General features: G+C 38.3%; 5 protein-coding genes across 5 annotated transcripts; 2 read left to right on the forward strand and 3 right to left on the reverse strand.

Annotated features, from left to right (window-relative positions):
* Nucleotides 1-579: 579 nt before the first annotated feature.
* On the reverse strand, nucleotides 580-1,629 carry foxg1c (forkhead box G1c). The gene has a single exon (XM_086164985.1). The coding sequence runs from the start codon at nucleotides 1,627-1,629 to the stop codon at nucleotides 580-582; it is 1,050 nt and encodes a 349-aa protein (XP_086021111.1).
* Nucleotides 1,630-4,263: 2,634 nt separating this feature from the next.
* pglyrp5 (peptidoglycan recognition protein 5) lies at nucleotides 4,264-6,339 on the reverse strand. Its single transcript, XM_086164986.1, is given in 4 exon segments — nucleotides 4,264-4,490; nucleotides 4,492-4,585; nucleotides 4,730-4,897; nucleotides 6,291-6,339. Coding segments are annotated over 4 exon segments (390 nt in total). The 3' UTR covers nucleotides 4,264-4,411.
* An 868-nt stretch (nucleotides 6,340-7,207) lies between these two features.
* On the reverse strand, nucleotides 7,208-12,421 carry polr2i (RNA polymerase II subunit I). The gene is made up of 6 exons (XM_086164210.1): nucleotides 12,248-12,421; nucleotides 11,647-11,701; nucleotides 11,141-11,214; nucleotides 10,333-10,407; nucleotides 7,789-7,840; nucleotides 7,208-7,622 (listed from the first exon to the last, which is right to left on the reverse strand). Exons 1-6 carry the CDS (start codon nucleotides 12,307-12,309, stop codon nucleotides 7,560-7,562), a joined length of 381 nt encoding a protein of 126 aa, XP_086020336.1. The 5' UTR covers nucleotides 12,310-12,421; the 3' UTR covers nucleotides 7,208-7,559.
* A 1,925-nt stretch (nucleotides 12,422-14,346) lies between these two features.
* lbhl (LBH regulator of WNT signaling pathway, like) lies at nucleotides 14,347-25,041 on the forward strand. The gene is made up of 6 exons (XM_086164222.1): nucleotides 14,347-14,448; nucleotides 14,540-15,076; nucleotides 19,023-19,098; nucleotides 19,769-20,057; nucleotides 21,666-23,118; nucleotides 23,348-25,041. The coding sequence occupies exons 2-5, from the start codon at nucleotides 14,985-14,987 to the stop codon at nucleotides 21,734-21,736; spliced, it is 528 nt and encodes a 175-aa protein (XP_086020348.1). The 5' UTR covers nucleotides 14,347-14,448; nucleotides 14,540-14,984; the 3' UTR covers nucleotides 21,737-23,118; nucleotides 23,348-25,041.
* On the forward strand, nucleotides 23,006-25,041 carry c5ar1 (complement C5a receptor 1). The gene is made up of 2 exons (XM_086164221.1): nucleotides 23,006-23,118; nucleotides 23,348-25,041. Exons 1-2 carry the CDS (start codon nucleotides 23,116-23,118, stop codon nucleotides 24,389-24,391), a joined length of 1,047 nt encoding a protein of 348 aa, XP_086020347.1. The 5' UTR covers nucleotides 23,006-23,115; the 3' UTR covers nucleotides 24,392-25,041.
* Nucleotides 25,042-25,267: the final 226 nt, after the last annotated feature.

Below are 25,267 nucleotides of genomic sequence, written 5' to 3' on the forward strand. Positions count from 1 at the left end.
CTCCACGCCACGACACAGTCTGTAAAAATAATTGTCTGTACAGTTGATTGTATCCGGGGCAGTTGAAATTATATAGGGGAAAAAGTTGATCTAAACGCAAAAATAAGCAATTTACCTCCATACCTTGTAATTGACTTTTAGATAAAAACAATAGCAATTGAAACAGTTTTACATGCCTGAAAATCAATCGCATCTTATGAATCGATAATCTTTTATATATGTTATCTTCACTATTAAAATCAATTTTCAGGGAAGACGTTTTGAGTCTGACAAACACACATGCGTTATTTCTACAATTTCTACTGATATGCGAGTAAAGATATATGGGGAAATAATGACTTAGATGAACCCCAAACCAGGAAGTAGTTAAATGCAGTTAGACGAGTAATTTAATTTAAGGCTGATAATATGGGTAATAATTATACGCATTAGATCACCCCCCTGATCAGATATATGCCACTTGCTTATTTAATTTTGAAGTCCATATACAGATTAACAAGTTTATTTATGTCTTTGGTTGTTTAATTACAGGGCTTTTATTTTAATTTTTTTTTACCAAACTCTGCTGATCTAAGTCCTTCACTTGGTGTCGACTTTTAAACAATTTTCCACGTTCCAGGACGCAAGGCCGGCGGTGACTTGCGGCCAGTATTTGGAGAAATCGTTAAATAGTCCCGGCGGGGGATTGACCGATGATGCGCACTCTTCCCGGTTCAGCGCGGCGGCGCGGTGCATCTGGTGCGCGTAAAAGCAGCCGGTGTGTCCCGAGATCACGTTGAAAGAGCAGGGCTCCGCCAGGGGCAGGGGGCAAGCCGGGACGGACGAAGGGAAAGCGGCGCCGAGCTGCTGGTAGCGACGCGATTGCGCGCCGGTCAATCCGACGTGCGACGTCTCCTGGCGTGTCTGAACCGGGCGATCGCTGCGCGTCGTCGCGCTCAGAACCGACGCCGACGCGTCAGGGAAGCCCAGGTAACCCCCCACCGGTGCTTGGAGAGGTAGAAACGGCGGCACCGGCCAGTAAAACGAGCTCGCCAGGGCAACGCCACCGGAGGACAGCAGCCGGCACCCGCTTCTTTTCAGAGCCAGCTTGGCCCGGGAACCCGCGGAGGCCCGGCGCCGGAGCTTCCCCGACGCGCCGCCGATGAACACGTCCTCGCTGCAGGGGTCCAGCATCCAATAGTTGCCCTTGCCCGGGTCGTCGTAGTGCCGCGGCACTTTCACGAAACACTTGTTCAGACTCAGGTTATGCCTGATGGAGTTCTGCCAGCCCTGTCTGTTCTGTCGGTAATATGGAAAGTTCCCCATGATGAACTCGTAGATGCCGTTGAGGGTGAGCCGCCGCGCCGGACTCTGGCGGATCGCCATCATGATGAGAGCGTTGTAACTAAAAGGGGGTTTTTCGGGTTTCCCGCTTTCCTCCGCTGGGATTTTCTCTGAATCCACCCGGGGGCTTCCTTGCTTTCCACCGGTGGCCGCCGGATGAGTCCCCGCGTTTGCGCGCCGCTCCGCCGAACCGTCCAAATGTCCCTCCGGTGTCCGGGACGGGGCGACAGGCTGCTGGCCGCTCATCGCTTCCTCTCGTCGCCACAGCAGGCTGCTGATGCTGAAGGATGACTTGGCACAAAACATCTCCGAAGTTTTCAAATGAGCCATTTGGGAGAAAAGTTTGGAGACGCGCCGATCGCAGGCGCGTCACCATCTCAAAGATGCGCTGATCCCAAATGGTGCGAAGCTAAAGACGCGAGGAGTAATGCGCATGATCGCGCCTGCTCACGACCCTTTACCCAAAAAAAAAAAAAAAAAAGCTTAATTAGACGTCCTAGAAGTCAAACCTTGCGCATTATCCAAGATTCTTTTCAACTTGATCCTCTGATTTTGGTCACTTTTGGCACAAAAAAAAACCAAACCCAAACATGTGCGTTCATTGCGCAAAGGCCAAAGCCAGGAATGGCCCTCTGAATCTGCGCGGTGATCTTTCAGCTCCAGTTTTCAATTATGACACTTCCTTAAATCTTGAAATTCAACCCCTCTCACCCCCCCTTCCCCTTACACATGCGCCTCCTCGCCCTCTGGCTGTTTGCCTCCCCCTTTCTACCCCTGTGCTCTTCAGTCTTGACAGCACATCACCTGACGGAAAGCCCATCTGAGTTTGGAAAGCAGTGCAACTCCCGGGACCCAAAGACGCACGCCTTCAAGACATTTAAAAAAAAGTATAAAACATATTATACATAAAAGCATAATAAAGTATAATGATTATTTTCTGCACAAATACTTTTTCCTTCCTTAAAAAACAAAACAACCCGGCGTTACATCATCTCTTATCAGCCTCTTTGATTGTGATTGCGCTATTGTTTTGATCATGAAATTAAAGGACGTCATAAATGAATGATGTGATCAGGTCGATTGTTAATTCTCAAAAAAAATGTATTGGGCTTTATAATGACATGTAAACATCACAACCATGATTATTTTTCAAATGGGGTTCGTTTAAAATTGAGCTATATAAGATAGGATAATAATGGATAGATAAGATAAAAACAATTAAGATCTTAAGCTTGTGTTCGTGTGCACAAAATTTCCCGTTTAGTGGCTTTTCAACTGTGAGTGTGCGTGATTGAAGAGGCCGAACATGACCCGTGCAGAAAAACAATTACCATCTATGACTGTGCACGGTACAATTTGAAGTGACTACAGTGCACAGAAAACTAACCCCCCCCTGTAAATCAAATTTTTCTTTATATCCAAGCATATCCAAAATATTGAATATAATGGTTGAAAAAAAACAAGATAATATGGACTTTTTGTTTTTGCACAAAAGTTAATGGACACGATTGAGATGAAAATAGTCTTATTGCACATATTTCATGATATATTTCATGATAATGCTGTCTTCTAAGGGCAATAGTAACACGATATATCAGCTCTGATGGTAATTTCTAAGAGGAAAGTTCATTTAGAATTTGGACATCTGTAATTCTATAATGGGTTTCCGAGGGAAACTATCACGTTATTCTGAAGGCCTGTCAATCAATCAAACTGATCAAACCCGCGCTTGGTCAGAGTTTTATAATAGACGTGCCAGTCAAAAAACTTGACGACCGGAACTCCTCACATTCATGTTAATTTGTGCACTGACTTAATCTGATATGTACTTCCCTACATAATCCCTGTGTGGAACAAGTGAGTGCTTGTTGGGAATGTTTCTGGCAGTAGAAGGCGTGCATTGTTGCCTCAACATTTGTAAGTCCCTCAGATCTTTTTAGCTGTTAAATATTTGATTTCATGTTTTTCGTGTTGTCAAAATTGATTCGCAGAGGCGCCCAAATGTCACCAGGAGGTGAAGCAACTCGAATACTGTGCAATACTTTCGGCGATGTGATCCTGTTGAATTGTGACTTGACCTCGCGGGAGAGCTCAAGAGAATGGCCCCTGCCTTGCAAATAAAAACTAACAACAAAAAACTTAAATGGTTACAGGTGTTTTATTCTCTCGTAGAGCCCATTGCATTTGATTTTAAATACACCATAATCCAATAATCTATTCTATATACTGTACTCCATATCCAAATTGAGCCTTTACAATTCCACTGATTTGAGGATCTTTTGTTGCAAATGAGGAGCCTGTATTTCTTGTGGTTCCTCCCTCCAGTGGAGGAAACCATGCAGATCATTTACTTAAGTAAAAATACTACCCTGAAAAATACCCCACTTGAAAATGTACCTAGAATTAAAAACAGTTTATAGTAATGGCAGCCATTGTGCAGACGAATAGTGCCAAAATGAGATATTTTTGAGTAAAGTTACCCCTGCATTTAATTCATGTAGCATTCTACTACTGTAAATATTAAAGATGGAAGTAACTTGAACTTCTTTACTTGTTGGTTAGTTTAATCCATAAAACATCATAGCATGGTTCTCTTATCATAGCATCCTTGCTCTGTGAGAACCACCTGTCTCCACAGTTTGCCTTTTTTGAGCTTCAATTAAGTTTTCAGCTATTTTTTTCACATCATCAAATATGTTTTTTTATTAAATAGCTGGTTTAGTTCAAGAAGAATTTTCATTGACTGGTAAAGACTTTTTTAAACTTTTGCATGATTTATGACATAAAGGGAATTCAAAAAAACACATTTTAAAAGAAAAACATTATTTGTGCATGACAAAAATAATAGTGTAATATGTAATCCAGTGATATTTCCCTCACAAATGTGATACAATTGCTTTAGAAAGTAGAGTGTAATATAAATAGTCAAGCAACGTGCCAGTACCAACAAATAGAGTAAGTGCAATGCCCAAACATGAATTTTAACACGTTCTTAAATACTGATGAGCTAGCACTAATCAATATTTCCTCAGTGTAATTTTTGTTAACTCCATATCTAGTGTGGACAAAGCAGAGACAATGTCCAGGTTCATTGGGTCATACTCAGTTGAGGCAGAGCAGTGTAAAGCTTTTGACCTGGACCGGCCATTTCACCCAAGTCTCTGCGCCAAAAGAGTGTAATCGGGGTGTAAAAAGCCTTGAGAGGTTCCACATGTCAGAAGTTGTTTGACCGAAGACATTGCCTCTTGGCCAGGTGTGTCATCTGAGATCAAAACGCACAGCATTATTCCAAATGGACATCATAAAGTCCTTCAAAAGCTCGTAGAAACATCTTGTCACCAACTCTTAACCGTAGGTATTGTTGGCTCTGTGATAGTAAATATGTTAAAGAAAAAAAAACACTCACTGTTGAAATTTCACATGAAGAAAATCCCCAATGAGTCATGATTGTGGCCTTAAGTGTGTGCTCCCACCAGACCCCAGCCACGCTCCTCATACACCGGGCCGTCGTTTCCCACAAGAAAGCTGAGGGCCACATACAGAAAAATATAAAAATATCTGGGCCATTTCACTTCTATTTTATTAGAATTGGCAAAATCGATAAAATGTTAGTTAACTATGCTTTTTAATTGAATACGGCAAAAGGTAAAATAACAGCACACATCACGACTTTCTATTAATGGATTTTCATTGACTTTGTGATCAAATGGGTAAATCATCAATCTCTTCAATATTCAAAACAGAACACAAAAAATGTACAACATAGTAATACAGTGTGAATAGATTCAACAGCAAGTTTCATGTGTGGGACATGTTCAATTATATTTTTAGAATTTGCTGCGGGCCAATTAAAAAGGGACCGTAGTTTTGACACCCCTGACATAATAGAATAGAATAGAATATTCATTCATTCTTTTTAACATCCCACAGTGGGGAAATTTCAACCACTCACGGCAAAAGGTGGACAGTGCAAGAAAAATGATCAAAAATAGAAAACTAAAAATAAAAAATAAACAGTGTTAAGAATATATATAAATACGTAGGTCTTGTTTAACAAGTTGCACCTAAACAATATGGTGACAATATATAAACAGTATAAACAGCATAAACATTGTAATCATGTGCAAAAGAGGTGACCTGCGGCGTAAAACAGCAATACTTGCTGTAGTAACAATGTAGTAATAACACCTATGGTGTCTGAGTGAATGGATGTGTTGGAGAGTGAATGAATCGACATGAGTAGATGAATGACTGAATGAATGAATGAATGAATGAATGAATGAAAAAGAAGTCTTTTGAGAGCAGAGCTGAGCTAAATAGTCAAACAGCAGCTAGCAGGAAGGACCTCCAAAATCTCTCCTTTACACACTTGGGGTGAAGGAGAACCCAGTTTCCCGGGGTGCCTAGTGTGACACATAGTTAGGCCTAGACATATTTGGACACTGAGACAATCTTCATGATTTGGGCTCTGCATGCCACCACATTGGATTTGAAATGAAACAACTACAATGGAATGGAAGTGCAGACTTGAAGGTTTAATTCAAAGCGTTAAACAAAAATATATGATGAAACATGTGGGAATCATAACTATTTTCTTGAGCAAGTGAAATGCACGCTCGATTGGGTTGAGATCTGGTGATTGACTCGGCCATTGCAGAATATTCCACTTCTTCGAAAAAAAAATCCTGGGTTGCTTTAGCAGTATGTTTTGGATCATTGTCCATCTATACCGTGAAGCGCCATCCAATCAACTTTGATGCATTTGGCTAAATCTGAGCAGTAACTATATCCCTATACACTTAAGAATTAATCCATCTTCTTCTGTGTTTTGTCACATCATCAATAAACACAAGTGACCCAGTGCCATTGGAAGCCATGCATGCCCATGCAATCACACTGCCTCCACCATGTTTTACAGAAGATGTGGTGTGCTTTGGATCATGAGCTATTCCAATTCTTCTCCAAACTTTCCATAATCTTTCCATAATTCTGGTCCACATTGATCTTAAGTCTCATCTGTCCACAAAGAATACTGTTCCAGAACTGGGCTGGCCTTTTGGCACAGTCAATTCTGGCCTTTCTATTTTTGAGGCTGATTAATGTTTTGCACCTTGTGGTGAATCATTTGGATTGAAGTTGGGTATGTGCAGAACATACAAAGTCGCTAGCTGGTTTTCCTGGATACTTTTGAGTTGCCCAACAGGTAGCCTGAAGTGCTCATTATAAGTACGCAGGTATAAAAGAAAAGAAGTAAGTTTAAGGGACTATGAAAATTTTAAAAATAACCAAAAAAACAACGTGGTTTGTGGCATGGATGAAATATAATGTACTTCTGAAAAAAAATTGTGTAGGAAGTCAAATGCAGTTGTTTGGCCGCATCATGAAGAGTAAGACCAAAATAGAACTTGAGAAATGTCTAATAACTAAGGTTATAATTTTGTATTGGACAATACTATGAGGCGATACTATTACTGAACCATGTGATTTTTATTAATAAGAACTCAAGTTTTTTTCTCAGTGCATTTACAAATAAATAATGTTATGAAATATATATGACATTACACTTCAAGTCTCATTCTTCCCAAAACGTGGTTTTGTATTGTCGCGTTTCAGGCAGGGAAACACCCATGTGACGGTAAAGTGTCTGTCTAATGAGCAATAGCTGTTGTTGGCCACAGCCACGTCACATAAGCTTGCAATACAACTAACTGTTGCCACTCAAATCCAGGTAAAAAAAAACAAAAACAGAATTCATCGCATCCTAAATCGCACTCACAAAATTCCCAGCAACCCCAAAATCACACAGAAAACATAACAGCATCAACAGAAACCCCAACATTCGTGACTCCTTACAGTATATTGATATGATTGAAATCACCATAGCATTTGTTGTAGTTCTACTTTTTATTTAAAAAAAACAACTTACAAAAACTAGACATTTGAAACACCTTATTAATTCTGTCCAACAATACTCTTCGGCAATTTGATAGGTCACTTAGAAAACAAAGAAACAACCAACCTTAATGAAGATTATCCATAACATTGAGCAAAATTATAATACAGGGGATCATTTTAGAATCTAGAAATATGAGAAGGGCATATTGTCTATAAAACGATGTACATTTTTCGATCTGAGTGTTACGTTGAGGCTTTCAAAAACAATAAGGCGTTCTCACCTAAAAAAAATCATCTTACAAAACAACAACAGTAGTGAAGACGCAAAATGAAGGGATGCTTCATTCCGTCCATCGGTGTCCGCAGTGAGGCGCAGTGCAGACGTAGTACAATCTCATGGCATCCTGTTTTGGTAAGAACACACAGTATGTTTGGAAAGAATTTTTATGCATGGGGGGTCTTTTGTTCTCTGTTTGTAGAAACCAATACTAACAATAAACATTGACATTTTAAGTGTAATAAAATACAGTTTAGAGAAATAAGCAGGTTATTGCAAAAATAGATTTATACCTCAGCCTTCATACTGTGGGACTGGAAGAACACTGCCTCCTTGTGACCACATCTAGGATGAAACACGGGCAGGGTAAATTGGTGTACCTTTTGATTTCACGAGTAATTTCAGTAGATATTTCCCCCTTCAAAATCTTTAAATGCATTATACAAGAGTAAACATTGCTCTAGTTTTTCAAAATACAAGTATTTATTGTCATTGGGCATTAAAAAGGTTATAGCAACAAGATAAAGGATACACAAACACACTATAATCCTAAGCATATTTCTGGGCACCAGCATAAACCACAACTATCACGTCTACTTTCAACCAGTTCTATCTTATTACCTTGTCTGAAATTTGAGCACACAATTAAAAACGAGACTATCTTCTAACCAACTTTATATAATACTCGTCTATTGAGCTGTGTTCCCTGACTTCAATAGTTCTTTGCGTGGTGTCTATACCCCTGATTATTGCAAAACCTCTGAAGAAAATTGTTTCCAAACAACTTTTCCCCGGATTAGAAAACACCAATATTTTCCAAAAGTTTCATTCTGGTTTCGGGAATCATCCCCTTGCAAGGTTACCAATGATCTTTTCATGTTTGTTGATGAAAGTGAGAGGTCGGGCACAACCAAAGGATTTTTGCAATTTTAGTTTGTTCATTTTTAAAATGTACTTTTTAATTTGAAGATAATGGGGATATTGTAACATCTAAATAAAACATGTTGACATATTTTTGTTGCACTTACTAAACGACTGTATGCAGCAGTAGAAGGATGAGAGCACAGAGAGAGGATGGCATATTTGGTTCACTGCTCGTGGATAATTTAAGTACGCCTTTTTTGATAAGTATAAGGAGGACTAAAATAGACCTTAGGTATTTTGCTTAAAAGTAACCTTCAACCCAACATCCTTTTTTCAGAGTTTAAAGTGTTTTGTTGCATGCAGGAATGTAATTTCCTTCTCTCTGCAGCTATTCATTGATTTAAAAAAAAAAAAAAGCCACACATTTTATCTATACATGGCATAAAGGCAAAAGAAAATATGCTGTGTTATTTCATTTTAAATTTCAAAAGGGTTGTGTGGTTGTGTGGCTCCCGATGTTTTCTTTATGGTAGGGAAATGGGTCCACATGGCTTTTTGAGTGGTAAAGGTTGCCGACCCTTGGGTAAGACAAAGTGAAGAAGTGGTACATGTTTGGTTGGATTTTTACTTATCAAAGTGGATGTTCTGTGTATCTATGACCAACTAGGTTTTGAAACTGTCTTCTCTGTCAAGTGCGGTGTGCCTCAGAGGTTGTTCTTGGGACAAAGTCCATTTTCTGTACACATTCTTCTCATTGGGCTTGTCATTTAAAGACTCGGCGCTTCTTTCCATTTTTATGAGAACACAACTGCTTTTGGCACGATGAGAATACCTCACAGCCCGTTTTGCCAAATCAAGGACTAAAAGTTACATAAATTAGACTCATTTAAAAAATAAAAAAAAACCTCAGTAAACATCCTTCTCACTGGATCACAACATATGATCAAGGAAAGCCTTCAATTTGAAACATTCCTGGTGGAATGTGTCAAAGCTAGTGCAAGGAGTCTTGATAATTGCCACATCACAAATCATCACAAGTGCAGTCATGTTTTTCCATATCAAAAAATAAAAGAGAGATTATTTTTAACCTTTAAAAGCAAAGCTTGAGTTTAACATGCATTCTTCTAATTGCGGGTGTGTGATCGCTACAGCCCAATTACCTGCTTCTTCCATCAAAATATAATTTCAATACATATAAATAAGTGCCAGACATTTACAAGGAACTAAGGGAAACATTCACATCTGTTTTTTAGCCTATTCACAATAGCTCTCAGTATGTTTTGAAAATGATTTTAAACCGGTCTCTCATGACTCTGCCTTGTAATGCGATGTTTAACTATCTACACTGAGTGATCTCAAGGCAGAGGTCCATTGTCTGTTTAAGTTATGGCTGAAAACTAGCAAGGATAGAGAATTTGCAATCATGTCCCGAGGGCTATGGCGGGATCACTGTAAGGAAATCATGATGTCTCACTCTTTAAACTAATTTAAGTATCTTTTCTTGAAGCACAGTTTGATGAGAAAGTCATTTAGGAATTTTCCATTTTGGTATATTCTTGATTTTTTTCCTTGAAATCAATTAGTTTGATCTCTTTGGATTCATGATCGCTTGAAACTTGAGTTCAAAAGGAAGAACTATTTATATTGGATGGATCTTCAAAAAGTTATGAAAGTGAAAACAAGACACCGAAAACATTTCAATAGTCAGTTCTGACAACTGAAAATTTTTACTTGTTCATGAATGGGTCCAGGCTGGTATGGTATAAAAAATAAGACAGGGTTAAGATCCATATTTTATATGCTCAAGATTTAAATGTTAAACTCGTGTGATATCTGCCTTCGCCCTCTGTTGGGCACATTTAGCTAAATACTTGGCTTTTGATTCCTACTGGAGGTCCATGAAACATGAGATATGCAAATATTATGAATGTGTGGAAATTCCAAAGAAAGAAATTAAATATTGTTCAACTTACTTGGGACAAGGATGGTCCTCCGTCCTTGGTAGCGTTGGGTCTTGAGATACATCAGCAATAATTTGGGTCAACTCACTAGTGAAAGGATAAAAGCAAGAAGACTGAGAATTTATGAGGCCAAGAGTGAATTTTGCTGTCTCAATATTTTGTTAAAGCACCAAACATAAGACACACATATTCAGCCAATCACAAAATCACAAATATTCAGCATGACATGTACCCTCAGCAAAGCCACTAAAATCAACTTTTTCCAACTTTGCATTTCAAAAAGATCAGTATACATTTGGTCAGAACGGAAAAATGTTACACAGTCTCTAGAAAACTGTAATATATGGCAAAAGTCAAGGTAACAAATATTTACTTATGTGTGTGTTAATTGGTATTACTCTTAAAATGGTATTCTGATTTTATCTGTTGATGCCAGACCCAAGTTCAACCTCCTGTTTCAGGTCCTCATTTATTCCATTACAAACAGTTCTGTAAGAGTTGTAATCTAGTAATAATTTGTGCTCAAAAATGATGGAAAATTAGTGACTTATACACAATTTACAAAATGTTACAACAAAGTTAGATATTTAACAGGCCCGTTCTGACAAAACACACACTTATCATGCTTTGGCTGACTGAGGTGAAATAATCAGAAACTACATTCAACACACACAATTAAAAATGTGAACATATTATAATTAATCTATTATAGTGGCCAAATATTGCAATGTTTAAAATTATACTCACTCTTTCTATTTTAATTAAACCTGAAGTATGAGCAATATCTGGTTCAATTTGTCATTGTTGATAAGATACTTACTCAACCTCGTGGGTGATCTTATTGACATAGATGCAGCTGTTGTCTGCCTCTTGCTGGTAGTCACAATTCCTGCACTTTGGGTTGACACGTTTGAGAAATCAGCTGATAACATAAATAATTCTGCCTTGTCTGAATGCTGATGACAATAAAATGACACCTGGCAAAATACTGAGATAATGAAAAAGAAGCCATCACATAGGTAAAGTCTCATGCAATGCAATTTGTATAAAATTTGATTTCCGGTTAAACATTCATTTAATGATAGTTTAGGGTTATGTTTTTGGCTAGAGGCAAAAGGAATTATGTTCATCATTCAAATTGATATAGTTTATGTTTAGGTTGTTTTATATAGGATATGTTCGATGTGATCATGTTTTGATCTGGACAATTTAAGGACATTAAGATAAATGGATATGATAGCACAAATTATTAAATAGCATGTTAACTATAAGCACGGTAACAGCAGATACCATTCAACACATAGAAACAGAATAAATGTCACTTACAGCGTAGAGCAAAATGCGATTCTCCTTGTCTTCTTTAGGATATAACATGTTATTACTACAAACAAACAGACAAAAAAGTCAGGTTAAAAGTTTTCTGACTCCACACTTTTTACCTGTTAGACAAATACATACTTTGTCCAGTCTATTTATAATTCCTTGTTGACTAACCAAGTAGCATTTTAAATGAATAGACCCTACTACCCGTTCCTTGTAAGATTTGGAAAAACTGGAAAGTAAAGTCATCTTTGATGTTTCAGATTTATATACAGTATCACAATATCAATTGCTGTAGCTTATAGCCTTTGTATTTTTTACTTTTCGATTGCAAACAGAATAAAAAGTTTTACATTTAAGAACGTGTTACGATTACATTTGGGTGAATGTGAGCGGTTAATTTGAAATACAGTCTGAAACCACCATAAGTCATTACCAGACAAATAAGTATATTAAGCAAATTATAATTTAAGAGATGATGAACAAAAAAAAGTGTCTATAACTACAAAGATGAAAGACTGTTTACGTTTGAGGTGTAACGCTGTTTGCAAAGTTTTTCCGCAGTGTAGATGCTAGCTAGGTTAGCTTATCTTATCTCAGGACTCACCATTCTTGACAAAATCGTATTCCAACAAAGCCAGGTTCATATGTTCCACTTTCTAAATCCATTGAAATGTTGCAACGTAAAAATGGAAAACAAGTGAATGAGATAAACAAATTAAATGTAATGCTCCTTCACTTTCAATAACTGCTGTAGTTCCAACCTTCTAGTAAAGACATTATACGCATGCGTTCAGATTGACATGATGATTTACAAGACAGCGCCCTCTAGTGGCTGGAGGTTAGAGAACGGCTAAAGTTGTAAATTATGGTTTATTCAGCCTTTCTCCACCCACACACATACAAGTAAACAAGCATACAACATATAAACAACAAAAAAAAGATCAGAAAAATATAAACTCAAAGCGTGACATTAACTTTAGTGCTGAAAAATATATTGAATACAATGTCTCTATTGCAGAAATTTTATATGATTTTTGTGAGATTTTAGGTGAACTAAATAGGATCAAGCTAAATGTAAAAGATTAATAGGTAGAAAAAAATAGAGAGAGATATTGTCTGTATTGGAAAAAGAGAATCGTCAATTTCATGATCAAACTTTGATCAGACAAGAGGGTGTTTCTTGGATAAAATGAGTGAAAATAAAGGAAAAGACTGATTCTGTAGGATCATTATTTACATTACTATTTACATTTTCAAGAAATAGAAAAAAAAAAAAAAAAAAAAAAAGGCCAAGGCAAGCAAGAAGGCAAACCATTAAACAACCAAAAACAAACAAATTTGACCCAAATGTCTATGTTCCGACCCCTGAGGGGAAAAGACGAAAGAAGAAGTATTCGGTGTTCTGAAATACAGGATGCATTTGGCAGGACTTACCGAGTGCTGAGCCAAATATATCTCTTCTGTTTTTCTCAAGAGGAAAAATTGAATTGACCAATTTATCTGCTGTATGAGTGCAAAATAAATTGTAGTGGAAAAAAACACGTGTGCACGGTGGCACAGTGGTTAGCACTTCGGCCTCACAGCAATGAGTCATTTTAATAATGGTGGTGCTTTGGACATTTTTGTTTTTAACTAAAAAAGACAATTTTGTCAATCTTCATCTTGATCATTCCCCTGTGTTGTGAGTATGACGGAAAAATAGAAAAAAATGAAATATGTTCATCGTAAATTCTGTTAGTTATGTCTGTATAATGACAGGGGCACCACACCAGAAGAGAAACATGTTTAGAAGGACAAATTCTGTGACAAATTTCCTGTGAAATTGGGTTTGTTTGGACAGAATATCTAAATGATGGAACCATAGATATTTGAGTTGGTGGGGGTTACAGAGCTTTCGTGTGTCCAAATCTGAAAATTCACTTGAAAAAAAGGAGGATCCTCCCTCTGCTTTAACAGATAACATCAAAATAATTACTGTCACCAAATATGTCCCACAAAACACAAAATAAACATGAGGAAAACTTTTATAAGATACAGAGTATAGAATTCTTTGGGCTTAAATTTGTCTCTTGGCTCGCCACTCTGTATATTATTGTAGTAGTTTAAGCATGCTTTCTCATTGGCAGTGTTTTTGTGTGGCAACGATTGTTTGGGGAAGCGCAAGGGGAAAAATACCATTGACATAATAATGGTCTTTTGGCCAAAAATCCAGCCTGAAGCAAAAGAACATCAGAGTGATGCATTAAAAATCAGCTAATAATATTTCTGATGTTGTTATTTTCTAATATAGCTCGCCATATCCATATCTTGACATATGCAGCAATCTTCACATTGGTTTTTGAAGTGCCGCAATGCTCAAATTCTCTAAAAGAGCAGGCTATTTTCAGCAGACAGTTTCATTAACAGTAAAAATGAGGGCTGTTTCTTATGTTGTGTGATCCCAAAGTGCTGTCCAAGCAAAATACCGAAGTATGTTACACAGGAGCCTTCAATTCTTTATGCCATATATAGCCAACTGACCCAGCCCACAGAAGGGATTACACACTGCTGTTCGCAGAGCTCTGCCTGTTGAGCAATACTTGCTGCTCGTTGTGTATATATATATCTATCTAACCCCTCCCCAACCCTGAGCCCTTGATCCCTGAGCTAATTCCATGAATCACCCAAATCTAAATCCACTGATGGAGCCACAGCACACACCCAGTTGGGAATAGAAAGAGGCTGAAGGACAGAGAGGATGGACAAACAAACTGAACGGGGGTGCACAATGATGCATATTAAGGGACGCCAAAGCACACAAAATCAGTGAGCAACCATGGTTCTCTTGGTTCAGTTTTGTCCTTGTCATTTTTGGACTCATTTGCCATCTGTGTGCTGTTTATTTGTTTCCTTGCAGATGCAAAAGTGACCCCATGTGCCAACTCATCAGAGGAGACTGTCAAGCCCAGCTGACGTCACCCATCGAGCCTCTGTAATCGAAAGAGACGTTAATCCCGCTCCTCCCCAAAGCCTGGCAGTAGGATGGGATGGGACGGGACTGGACGGGACGGGACAGGACGGGATAGGGAGGGATATTCGCAGAGACACGAGCAAAGAAGTTGGAAAAAGGAAGAGAAGTGCATGTAGGCTAGGGGTTAGCAGACTGTTTCAAATTATTCATTAATCTGTGCAAGCCAGACAGACACAACACTGCCTCCTGGTCTTCGCTGAGATCCTGGTGTCTTAAAGGCTGTTGGACACACTTCTACCCAGGCTTCGCCCTGGAAGCCAAAAACCTAAATGAGGGCTCTGCAGAGGGGGAATGCTGTGGGAGCTGTTCAAACCATCCTGCACCCCCTATCATGCAACCTGCAACCATTGTGGAGGAGCCAAGCCTCACCACAGTGGACCTGTGCCAAGATGGAGAGGAGAGTGACCTGATTTCAACTGAGGGGTAAGAGGTGCCGGTTGTTGTGTTTTAGACTGAAATTGAATTTCTTTACAGTAATATCTATCGTTTCCTCTCAGGAAGGAAGTTTTCCTTAACATGATACCAAATGCCCTAGTTGCAAGCATCCTTGGTGATGTAGATGAACAGTGAAAAACAACCAAAACACATGACACCTATCTTTTAAGATGAAAATCAGATGATAGCATGATGGTTTGATGGAGCTAACATACAGGACTAATAGAAGAATTTGAGAAAATGGATATGGGCAGTAAAATGATTTCAGTACAAGATCCAGTAAAAGGTTGATGGTATTACAAAGCCTAAGTTATCAGATGCTTTTTGCCACAAATAGAATTTCATATTCTCTGTGACTTTTGAAATAATTTGTTCTTGTGGGCTTAGTTGATCTCAACCTCAGAAAAAAAAACAACCCAGAACAAAAACACGATTGCTAATCTGATTGTAGCAGATGGACCTAAAAATCCTCCCTTATGGTACTTGAAATATTTTGATTTTTTTTTTGAGGTACCATTGCATTTCCTTTCTTTTATCTACATTTTGAAATTTGTGTCTTGGGGGCAATGTGAGGTCAGTTGACACCATCTGCTGAAGGGGAGAGTGCTGCATCACCAGTATGCTGAATGCTGTTTATCTAAACAGTTAACAGCTTAGTTCTGCACATTTACACTGTCACATTTAAATCACATTACAATGCAGTTCTGCTGATATTATGGAATTTCAGGACCCGATCTAGTGTTCTTTCACATGAAGTATCAAAAGTGTTATGATGTTTAAATTTGTAGCATGCAGAATGGACTGTGCTGCCAGAGAGTGATTGTTGACTGAGATGGAAATGTGCAGGTGTTTGGAGGGAGTGTATATGAGAGGGATTACATTGAGGTTAAGCTTCTTCATCATAATAATGCCTGTAAGTTTCCATCCCAGGTGGCACACAAACAGCTTAGTGTGACACAGTTGTCATCAGCATAAATATCAGAAATTGCATTAAGGGAGTGTGCACATACTCAAGTGGGTCAAAAATGATAGCATCTCACCAAAGCCGATCTTGTTTAGGAGGGTACGGGATGTCCTCATTATAGCAGTTGTGCAAACTGGCTTAGCGTTTCTTTGTCATTAAGTCAGCCTGGAAAAACAGTAAGCCACATGCAGTTCAGTGCTGTATTCAGAACATATGTTGAAAAGAGCAGTAAAGGTTGAAAAAAGGAAGAGAAGATATATTCTTGTTTGAGAAATAAAACCCTGAAATTTGTGATCTTCATGACACAAAGTCAAAGCTTTTCAAGCCCCTTTCTTAAAGTATGATATTTGGACATTTTACGAATCGGGCCTTACCGTTGAGCCTAAAACTTTGCTTACTTCTCAGGAAAAGTGTTCATTTGCTGAATCACATAGACAAAGACATGGCCAGACTGACATGGTTTAAAATAATATTGACAGCCTTGTTTTCTGTGTCTATTTACACTGTGTCATGATGCGACTTACAAGAAATAAAATGAACAACCTCCAAAATCACATTATAAGACATTATGATGTGTGGTCACTGTGGCAGTCACGAAAGTCAGGTTTTCACATGTCTAACCATCACTCACTCTTTCACACGTAACAACCCAAAGATGTATTGATATGGAAGTTGCTTGCCATTACGCAACATCCACTTCTGATAAGACTGATAAGACTGACAAGAATTATATCAGCTTTACTTTTAAAGTGAAGTAAAACTTGGCAAATAGTTCTTGAGAGCTTTAGGTGTTGAAATTTTGGCATCCCAAATATAAGGTATTCCATTCACATAACCTGCAATGGGGCATTTCAAAGTGGTCTTGTTTTGGACAACATTTTTATTAAAAGAGTCAGTTTTATCTATCTTCATCTTGATCATTAGCCTGTGTGAGTGTGACAGGAAAATAGACGATATGAAATATATTAATCGTAAATTCTGTTGATTTCTATTGAGGACAGTACCAAGCATATCGCCACAAAACAAAGTAACTCATTGAGCTTAATGTTGTCTGTTTAAAAACTTATTTATGATATTATTATAAACATTATCATGCTTCATTGTTCCTTCATCATACAGAATGTCATCATTCCTGAAAAAACTCTTGCCATGGGACCTATCAGTGACAAAATTTAAACAAATCTTGCATAAAATAGACGTCCATATTCTCCTTTTCCAACCCTGCCATGTTTTCCTTTAACTTCTTTCTCTCTTGTCAGCTTTATTTACTAATCTTTATCAAGATTTTGATCAGGTTTTTTTTTAGTCCCCTTTTCAATCATTATTTCAGAATCCTCACCTCATTGACTATAGAAAAATAGCTACTAATAACTATAATTTGCAGCAAACCAGTTTGCAGGTGAATCATTGATAATACTACAATATGATATTTATTCAGGGTATTCCAGAAATGCAGCAGTTTATTTTTTTACTTTTAAAAATATTGAATTATATTCCAATATTTTTAAACTACATTGTGTCATATAGCTGCTATATTCAACAAAAGTCAACCTTCAAATCAGAAAATATGGGAAAAAAATCTGAAACATGGAGAATACATCTTGAATCAAAGAAAGTAACTTTTCCCACTCCTCCCTCAAATATCCCTGGTTCGATTCCCACAGGGGGCGGTTTATAAGAAAAGATTATATAGAAAAATAGCTACTAATAAGTATAATTTGCCTCAAAACAGTTTGCAGGTGAATCATGCTTAATATTAAATGAGGATTCCTATTTGGGATATTCCAGAAATGCAGTTGCTGCTTAATATTTTTCACTTTAAATGTCACTGACTTATATTCCAATACTCTTAAACTATATTGCATTAAATAGCCATTTTGTTGATACTTCAGTACCTTTTTATCTTTTTCAAGTGTGTTGTATTTATCAATTTATAAAAATGAGTCATTAATCATACAGCACATCCTCTCTTGCAAATTTAAGGTATTTTTCCCCCTCACAGAAAGAAAAGACATAACCAAATCAGCATTTTCAAAAAATGTACACGACATGAAACTGGTCAGCGATTCCGCCTAGTGACAAGAAGGTCTGGGTTTTTCTGTGTGGAGTTTGCATGTTTTCCACATGTCTTAGCTGGTTTCCTCTGGGTCTTCCATTTCCCACCGTGCAAAAACATGCAGTAGGTTCTTTGGAGACCCTATATTGTCCAGACATGTGGGTGAAAGAGTGAATGGTTAGATGTCTCTCTATGTGGCCCTGTGGTCGACTCGCGATTTAATTAGGGTGAATGCCACCTCTTGCCCAACAACAGCTATGGTAGGCTCCAGCACACCCCACCCCTGCCTCCGCTCCACAATATAATTTCATCAATCTGAATGACAACATGCCATATTTGGTGCATATGGTAAAGAAGACGGACACAGAGAATGCAAGAAAAAGAGTGAGCAGGAGAAACGGATAAAAAAAGAGAGGATGGACTTATCCTCGTTCCTTTTTAATCCTTAATCAGTCTCTCTTGAGACCGTAAACCAATTGAAGTTGATGTTGAGTACAGATTTATGCATGTCACTGGAGGAGTGACGACTTCACCTGCGCTGTTCACTGGACTTGAACAAGGTTTTTAAGGAATAAGAATGTCTGGATGAGAAAAGCCCTGTTTAAAAGCTGATGGCGCCAAACAGGACCACTTGTGCAGCCCTAAAGTTATCTATCTATCTATCTATCTATCTATCTATCTATCTATCTATCTATCTATCTATCTATCTATCTATCTATCTATCTATCTATCTATCTATCTATCATGCAGAGTTAAACACAAAATATTTCAATTTTATTTTGACATAGATATGGTGGGTTGTCACATTTTGGTGAAGTGTCTGACTCTATTATGCAAGGTGGCTCCAACCTTTAATTTGATCTGTGTGTTTTGTTTAGGTGGTAGGCTTAAAACACTTTTTGTTCCATGTATAGAGGGATGGAGGAGATGAGTGGTCAAGACTCCAACTCCGATGAGATCCAAAGGAAGGACCAAAGACTGCCATTCCGGGTAGGTATCTTAATGATACCATCAAGTCCTAAAAAATACCCAAGTCTGATCAGACCTCTTTATCCAGATTTTTAATTCTAACACTGCAACTCAAAAACTTGTTTCAGACAAACTCCAGCTGGCACTTAAACCCTAAAAAAACTTAAACTAATAATAGTGGGGGCAAGATCAAGGTCTTTAACTATCACCGCAGATCACAAAGGAAATGTTGGATTAGCAAATGTCACTAAAAGTGTATAAACTCATATACAAGTGTATTTCTGTTCTTAAAACCATTAAGGTAAAAAACATTGCCGGTGTATAAACAGGTGACCAGGCTTGTTTCCATTTTTAAATACATATCTATTCCAATTAAAATCTATTGTGTTTTGGAAACAAGATGAAAATCTGTTGCAGCGTATGTTTGCTTATAACTCCAGTGTTTATTTTAACTGTCCATTCTCAGGTGTAGCCTGTCAAAAATTAAGCTCATGAACCAAGCAGATATTTGCATAGCCTCTGTCAGGCCATTGAGGACGGGATACAAAAGAGAATCACAGGACAAATACCACATAGATGCATTTTTATACAATCCACCAAAAAAAACAAAACAAAAACACTTGCCTTTTATATCAGATATGCACTCTGCTTACTTCTCAGTCGCCTCACCCATTTTGTCTTACGCGCCCAGATCTTTCCCGACCCAGTCGAAGTTGTCCTGGGCCCAGAAACCTCCTTGAATAGCTTGGACCACGAGAAGGAACGTCTGCCCTCCATTGTTGTGGAACCCACCGAGGTGAGTGAGGTGGAGAGTGGCGAGTTGCGGTGGCCCCCGGAGAACATGGACATGGAGGAAGATGAGGAGGACCTCTTCCTGGAGCAATGCATCCCTCCGGCCAACATTGCAGACTGGGGAGAAGAGGAAGAGGAAGAAGAGACGTTGGTTATGCTCAACACGCAGCAGGGCTTGACACTTATTGGTGAGTTGGAAGTTGGGTGCTACATTCATGCTGTATATGCTCAATGAGACTATTTAATGCATGTTAATGGAGCATGGAATAACATCTTAGCGTGACTGCTCCTAAAACAGAAATACAACAAAAAACTGAAAGTCCAATTATTTAGCAATCAGTACTGTTTATAACATTTTCTAATCCAATACATGAACAGCTTTTACCAAAAAAACAACAATTCTGTGCAAGTTTATTTCAATGTCCTTTAACTAGCCATTTAAAAACTACAGTGAAACTCACTGATTTTGACCTAGAAATGTTATTTCATCCAAATTTTTTTTTCATTTATCGTGGAATTAAAATTAAGAAGGTATCAGAATCAAATTCAAGTGTTGTATCAGATGTCACATTAAATCTTTGAGCTTCAGTTACATCAGAAGCAATATTCACCCTAGACTGCCAACAAACTTTTGTGACAACGCGCGAAATTATGTACAGCTGTATGGAGATGGTTTAAGCCCCAAGCAGATCTGTTGATAAATCACATTTTGACCTTTCCCCCAACTTATTTCAAAGGCTCAGCCATGATTTAATGAAAAAAAACTTTCAGTAATGAGGTCTTTTTGTAACTTATAATTTTTCTTTTGACCTAATGATTGAACCCGCTCGCTCATGTCTCCAAATGATTAAGACGTACACTTGACCAATGATTATAATCATTCTTTTTCTCAGAAGGCTACATTTTTAAAAAACACCCATTGATGTTCAGTTTGTCTGTTGGAAATCGGTGACATTCAAAATCACAGTTTTTTAGACAAACTCAGTATTCAAAAATAAAACGACAAAAAAAGCCCCTTTATGTTTCTACTTTGATGTACAATGCATGCATAGCCTATATATTTGGGTATCTAATATACATTAAAAGCAGCTAAAATGCACAAGATGAGGTTTGCATTAAAAAGCAAAACAATGTGCTGGGTGTAGGGACGATCATTTTCCTGGGATTTTTGTCAAGGGTTTACTGCATTGTACAAGATAAAAATTTGGCAAGTTACCATAGAAACAAGCAGTTTTGAATAGCTGCAAGTGCTGTAAAAAATGCATAGGGAGGCTGCAGTGTCTCACATGCATTGCATGTAGAGTAATGGAAAAAATTGAGGGCAGTTTGTTGTATAATGTTTATTGTCTTCTTGTGCTCAAGCATGTGCTGAAAGCCTTGCTTTTTGGTCCTTTTCTTGGTTTCACTCAAAGGTTACTCAACTCTGACTTGACACATATCCTCTTGTACTGGAACTTGGACATTGGGTTTGCAGATTGTCTCCAGTAACTGCAATCTTTCAAATCATTTTGTATTTCATACTGTACCATTTTATACCTGTTCTACTTTCGAAGAAAGACATCCTTTTTGGTACCAATGTTAATGCAAAACACAAAATACATACATCTGTTGAATGTCATAATTGTGGAGCATGTAAACGATCATGTCAATCACGAGATTACGATTTCTAAATCAAATACTTATCAAGAATATTTTATTCTAACAAAATCATCGAGTGCAGAAAAATGGAAAATCCGGAACGTTTGACATTAAATGTACACATTATTTCTTTATTTCTTTATTTTTATTTTTTGCAGACCTTCAATCAGATGCATTTAGAGATGAAACCCCCACACTTCCACCAAGCAGTGCTCCAACCCTCAACTAGCTGAATTACGTACTCAGCCATTCTCTTGGTGAGACGTCTTCCAATGGGGAAATATCTATCACTGAACATCCTGACACGAATATGTGATGAAGAAGCCCCGTGTCATTCTTTGACAATAACCTTCCAAAATTGATTTTGCTGATTCTACAACTTTGTGTTTCATTTCCACTTTTATTTCCTAACTTTAAAGGCCCATGAAAATGGGGTTGCTAAAAGAGGAAACACTGCCATGACAAGTATTATGACAAGTATTTTCTTAAGTTCATGTTTTTCTACAACTCTTACTGTGTCTATATCTTATTTATATTTGCCAGATCATTTATAGGCCACTTGGAGCTTCTGTTGATATGTACCAGTTTATATGTAAACTCTTTACAGAAGAGATGTACAATTCATTAGTTGTTCTTATGAACTCACTGGATTTATTTTTGTGTCACTTGCCACGTAGCTTTTGAGGATTATGAAATATGAATTAAAGGTGGTTAAATTATCCGCCTGCAGTAATGACATTTTTCATCTTAAATTTCTCACAGAGCGAGTTTTGTTATGTGGTTTCAAAAAATCCTTTTTACTTTTCTTCTCTTGAGGATTTCATAACGTCGCACGAGGAAAAATGGCAGCTCAAGTTGCTCGATAGCTGCCAGTGAAACAGGATTTGCAGTAATGTAATTAATAGCAATTGTTTGTAAACCTGTGTTTAGACGGACCTGTGAATACCATGTATATATGAAAAATGTTATCATTGCTGTAACATGACAAAAAAATAAACAATAAAGTATTTTGTCCATCTCATACAGGAAATCAAATTTTATTCATAAGAGCTGCGAAAATTATGGAAGTTTTAATCACAAGTCTTGCTCAAATACAATATAAAAAATGAATTTCAAATATCCTGACACCAAAGCCAAGAAGATATTTTAAAAAAGACACATGGTCGTGTCTATGACATCTCCATAGAATTTGAAAATTCACTTAACACATTTCAAGGCTGATAATCCGGTAGATGATGACATTTAGAACTGAAATTGAGACTCTCTGCAGCTGAAAAAAAAAATTCCACCTTAAGCTTATCAATAAGTCAGCAGTTACACCAGTTTCTCCAGACATTCCATTATCTAGTTTAGCAAACACACACATCCATCCATCAGTGTGTCAGTTTTACACACAAGTGCAAACATTGCAAACTGCGATGTGTTTCACATTATTGTTCACAATAATGTGAAACACATCGCAACTTGACCCTGTGTGTTTGTGTGTTTGTGTGAGAAGGAGGGGAGGGGCTTGGAAGATGTGAGCTTTAAAACGTGCTTTAAAAAGCAGAATAGGATCACAATTTCAGCATAGCAGAAGTGAGAGCGTCAAGGATTAAGACAAAAAAAATGGTGAGTTAAAATAATAGAACGTCTTGAGATTGTTGATTTAAAATCTGATGATTTGAAATCTTGTGCCATTGCTATTTTTTTAAGTCAATTTGGAATCAATAAACACCTCAATTGACTGTTTAGAACTAACAAAAAAAGTTGTATTTAATCATATCTTACATCAACCTAGGTGTTGTAATGTTACTTATCTTGATACAGGACACTAAACATTTTGCATTATATTTTACAGTGGCCAACAACAGTCGCATACATGGACTCTACAGCGGAATACAACTATACTGACTACAATGATCTGGGAGAAATTTTTACTCACCCAACAATTCAACCGATACAGATAGTGTCTCTCGTCTGCTACAGCCTGGTGATTTTGCTGGGCGTCCCTGGAAATGTCATTGTCGTGTGGGCGACTGGTTTCTGTATACGCTGGTCTGTCAACTCCCTCTGGTTTCTCAATCTCGCGGTGGCCGATCTGCTCTGCACCCTCTCCCTCCCACTGCTGATGGTCCCTTTGGCCCACGACGACCACTGGCACTTCGGCCCCCTGGCCTGTACACTGGTCAAAGGGATTTTTCACCTGGTGATGTACTGCAGTGTCTTCCAACTGGTCGTGATCAGTCTGGATCGCTGGCTCATGGTCAGCCGACCCGTGTGGTGCCAGAACCACAGGCGAGCCAAAAAGGCTGTGTATATTTGCGCTGCTGTTTGGCTCCTGGCTCTGCTGGTCAGCGTCCCACAATTTATCTTCACCAAGGAGATCGAAGCGGGCGAGGAAAAGCGAGAATGCCTGCTGGTGTACTCTGTAACCGAGGCCTGGGTCATCACTTCAGCCCGCTTCACGTTGGGATTCCTCCTCCCGTTCCTGATCATTGTATCCTGTCACCTGGTGGTGTACCAAAGGGCGCTGGGTGGACTGGCGCGCAATCGGAGTCAATCAAAACGCACAGGGAAGGTCATCACAGCTGTGGTGCTGAGCTTCTTCCTATGCTGGATCCCGCTGCACATCACTGACTTTCTTATATTGAAAATTCCTCGATCCTCCAGTTACCGTCCAACGATATACATTACCCATGTCTTAACCTTGTGCCTGGCGTATTTCAACAGCTGCCTCAACCCACTGCTGTATGTGTGTCTGGGCCGTGGATTTAAAGAAGGCATGAGTCGTTCGTTGCGCGGCTTCCTGAACTTTATCACCGAGGACCAGTCGACCAGGGCGATTTCCATGATGAATGACACCAAGAGCTCAAGTAACGGGAAGACCATGACTAACGTCTGATTGCAGCTGAGAGGTTTCTGTTTCTTTTCAAATACAGAATTGACTGTTATCAAAAAGGAAAAAAAAAAATCAACATATAATACAAAACATTAATTCTACATACACCCCACATAAAGGCCATTTCTGTGGGGCTGGAGACAATCCTGGCAGGCATTTGAAGCGAGGTGGGGTACATCCAGGAGCTATATTGTTAAAAAATGAAACAACATTCAACAGGTTGAAAAAAAAAAGTATTTTGCAATCAAATTTTTTTTTCTTATTTTTGTACATTGAATTTCTTTTAATCATTTCATCTTGTGCAGCACATTGCAGCGGTTAGCGTATCCGCCTCGCAGCAAGAAGGTCCGTTGTCACGATCCGAAGTGGGGCATTTCTGTGTGGAGATTGCATATTTTTCACAGAAATTTCGCTGCCCAGGGTCAACCCTCCCTCTTACCCAGTGACATCAGTCATAGGCTCCAGCCACCCTGTGACCCCTCGCTGCAGGATAGGTGGTATGGAAAATGTCTGAATTAAAGGACTTAATTTTACAAGCATGTCCCTGCTCAAGGAGAGTGTCAGACCTGCAATTTTAAAATAAGAAGCTGTGGATATTTTTTATGCAATTCAATGCAGATTTAAAACATATTAAATGCATACACTGCAAAAACATAAATTGCATCATATTTCTTTCTTTAATTCCAGGGAAATGTTGGCATGCATAAATTGTGAAAGGGGCTGCATCATCACTGCATCACTTCAAGTATGTTTGAGTGTGACTAATTTTCTGCTCTTGCTCAAGGATGATCTCAGAATGTGTTTTTCTCCGGCTGAAGTATTTTTTTTTACTTGCATTGTTGCGACATTGGTGTATGAATTTTGCTGGGGGTGGCATTA

This window comes from Fistularia commersonii, chromosome 18 (assembly GCF_037954325.1).
Source record: "Fistularia commersonii isolate RoL2024-O1a breed Wild chromosome 18, RoL_Fcom_v1.0, whole genome shotgun sequence".
NCBI classification, from domain to species: domain Eukaryota; kingdom Metazoa; phylum Chordata; class Actinopteri; order Syngnathiformes; family Fistulariidae; genus Fistularia; species Fistularia commersonii.

Excerpts from the sequence above, each read along its gene's own strand:
- polr2i (XM_086164210.1), bottom strand. The coding sequence starts at position 12,309 with ATGGATTTAGAAAGTGGAACATATGAACCTGGCTTTGTTGGAATACGA. Across the intron at positions 10,408-11,140 it reads AAGATCACCCACGAGGTTGA|TGAGTTGACCCAAATTATTG; the intron begins GTAAGTATCTTA and ends TCCTTTCACTAG. Across the intron at positions 7,841-10,332 it reads GAGGACCATCCTTGTCCCAA|ATGTGGTCACAAGGAGGCAG; the intron begins GTAAGTTGAACA and ends GTTTCATCCTAG.
- foxg1c (XM_086164985.1), bottom strand. The coding sequence starts at position 1,629 with ATGTTTTGTGCCAAGTCATCCTTCAGCATCAGCAGCCTGCTGTGGCGA.
- lbhl (XM_086164222.1), top strand. The coding sequence starts at position 14,985 with ATGCAACCTGCAACCATTGTGGAGGAGCCAAGCCTCACCACAGTGGAC. Across the intron at positions 15,077-19,022 it reads GACCTGATTTCAACTGAGGG|AGGGATGGAGGAGATGAGTG; the intron begins GTAAGAGGTGCC and ends TTCCATGTATAG. Across the intron at positions 20,058-21,665 it reads GCAGGGCTTGACACTTATTG|ACCTTCAATCAGATGCATTT; the intron begins GTGAGTTGGAAG and ends TATTTTTTGCAG.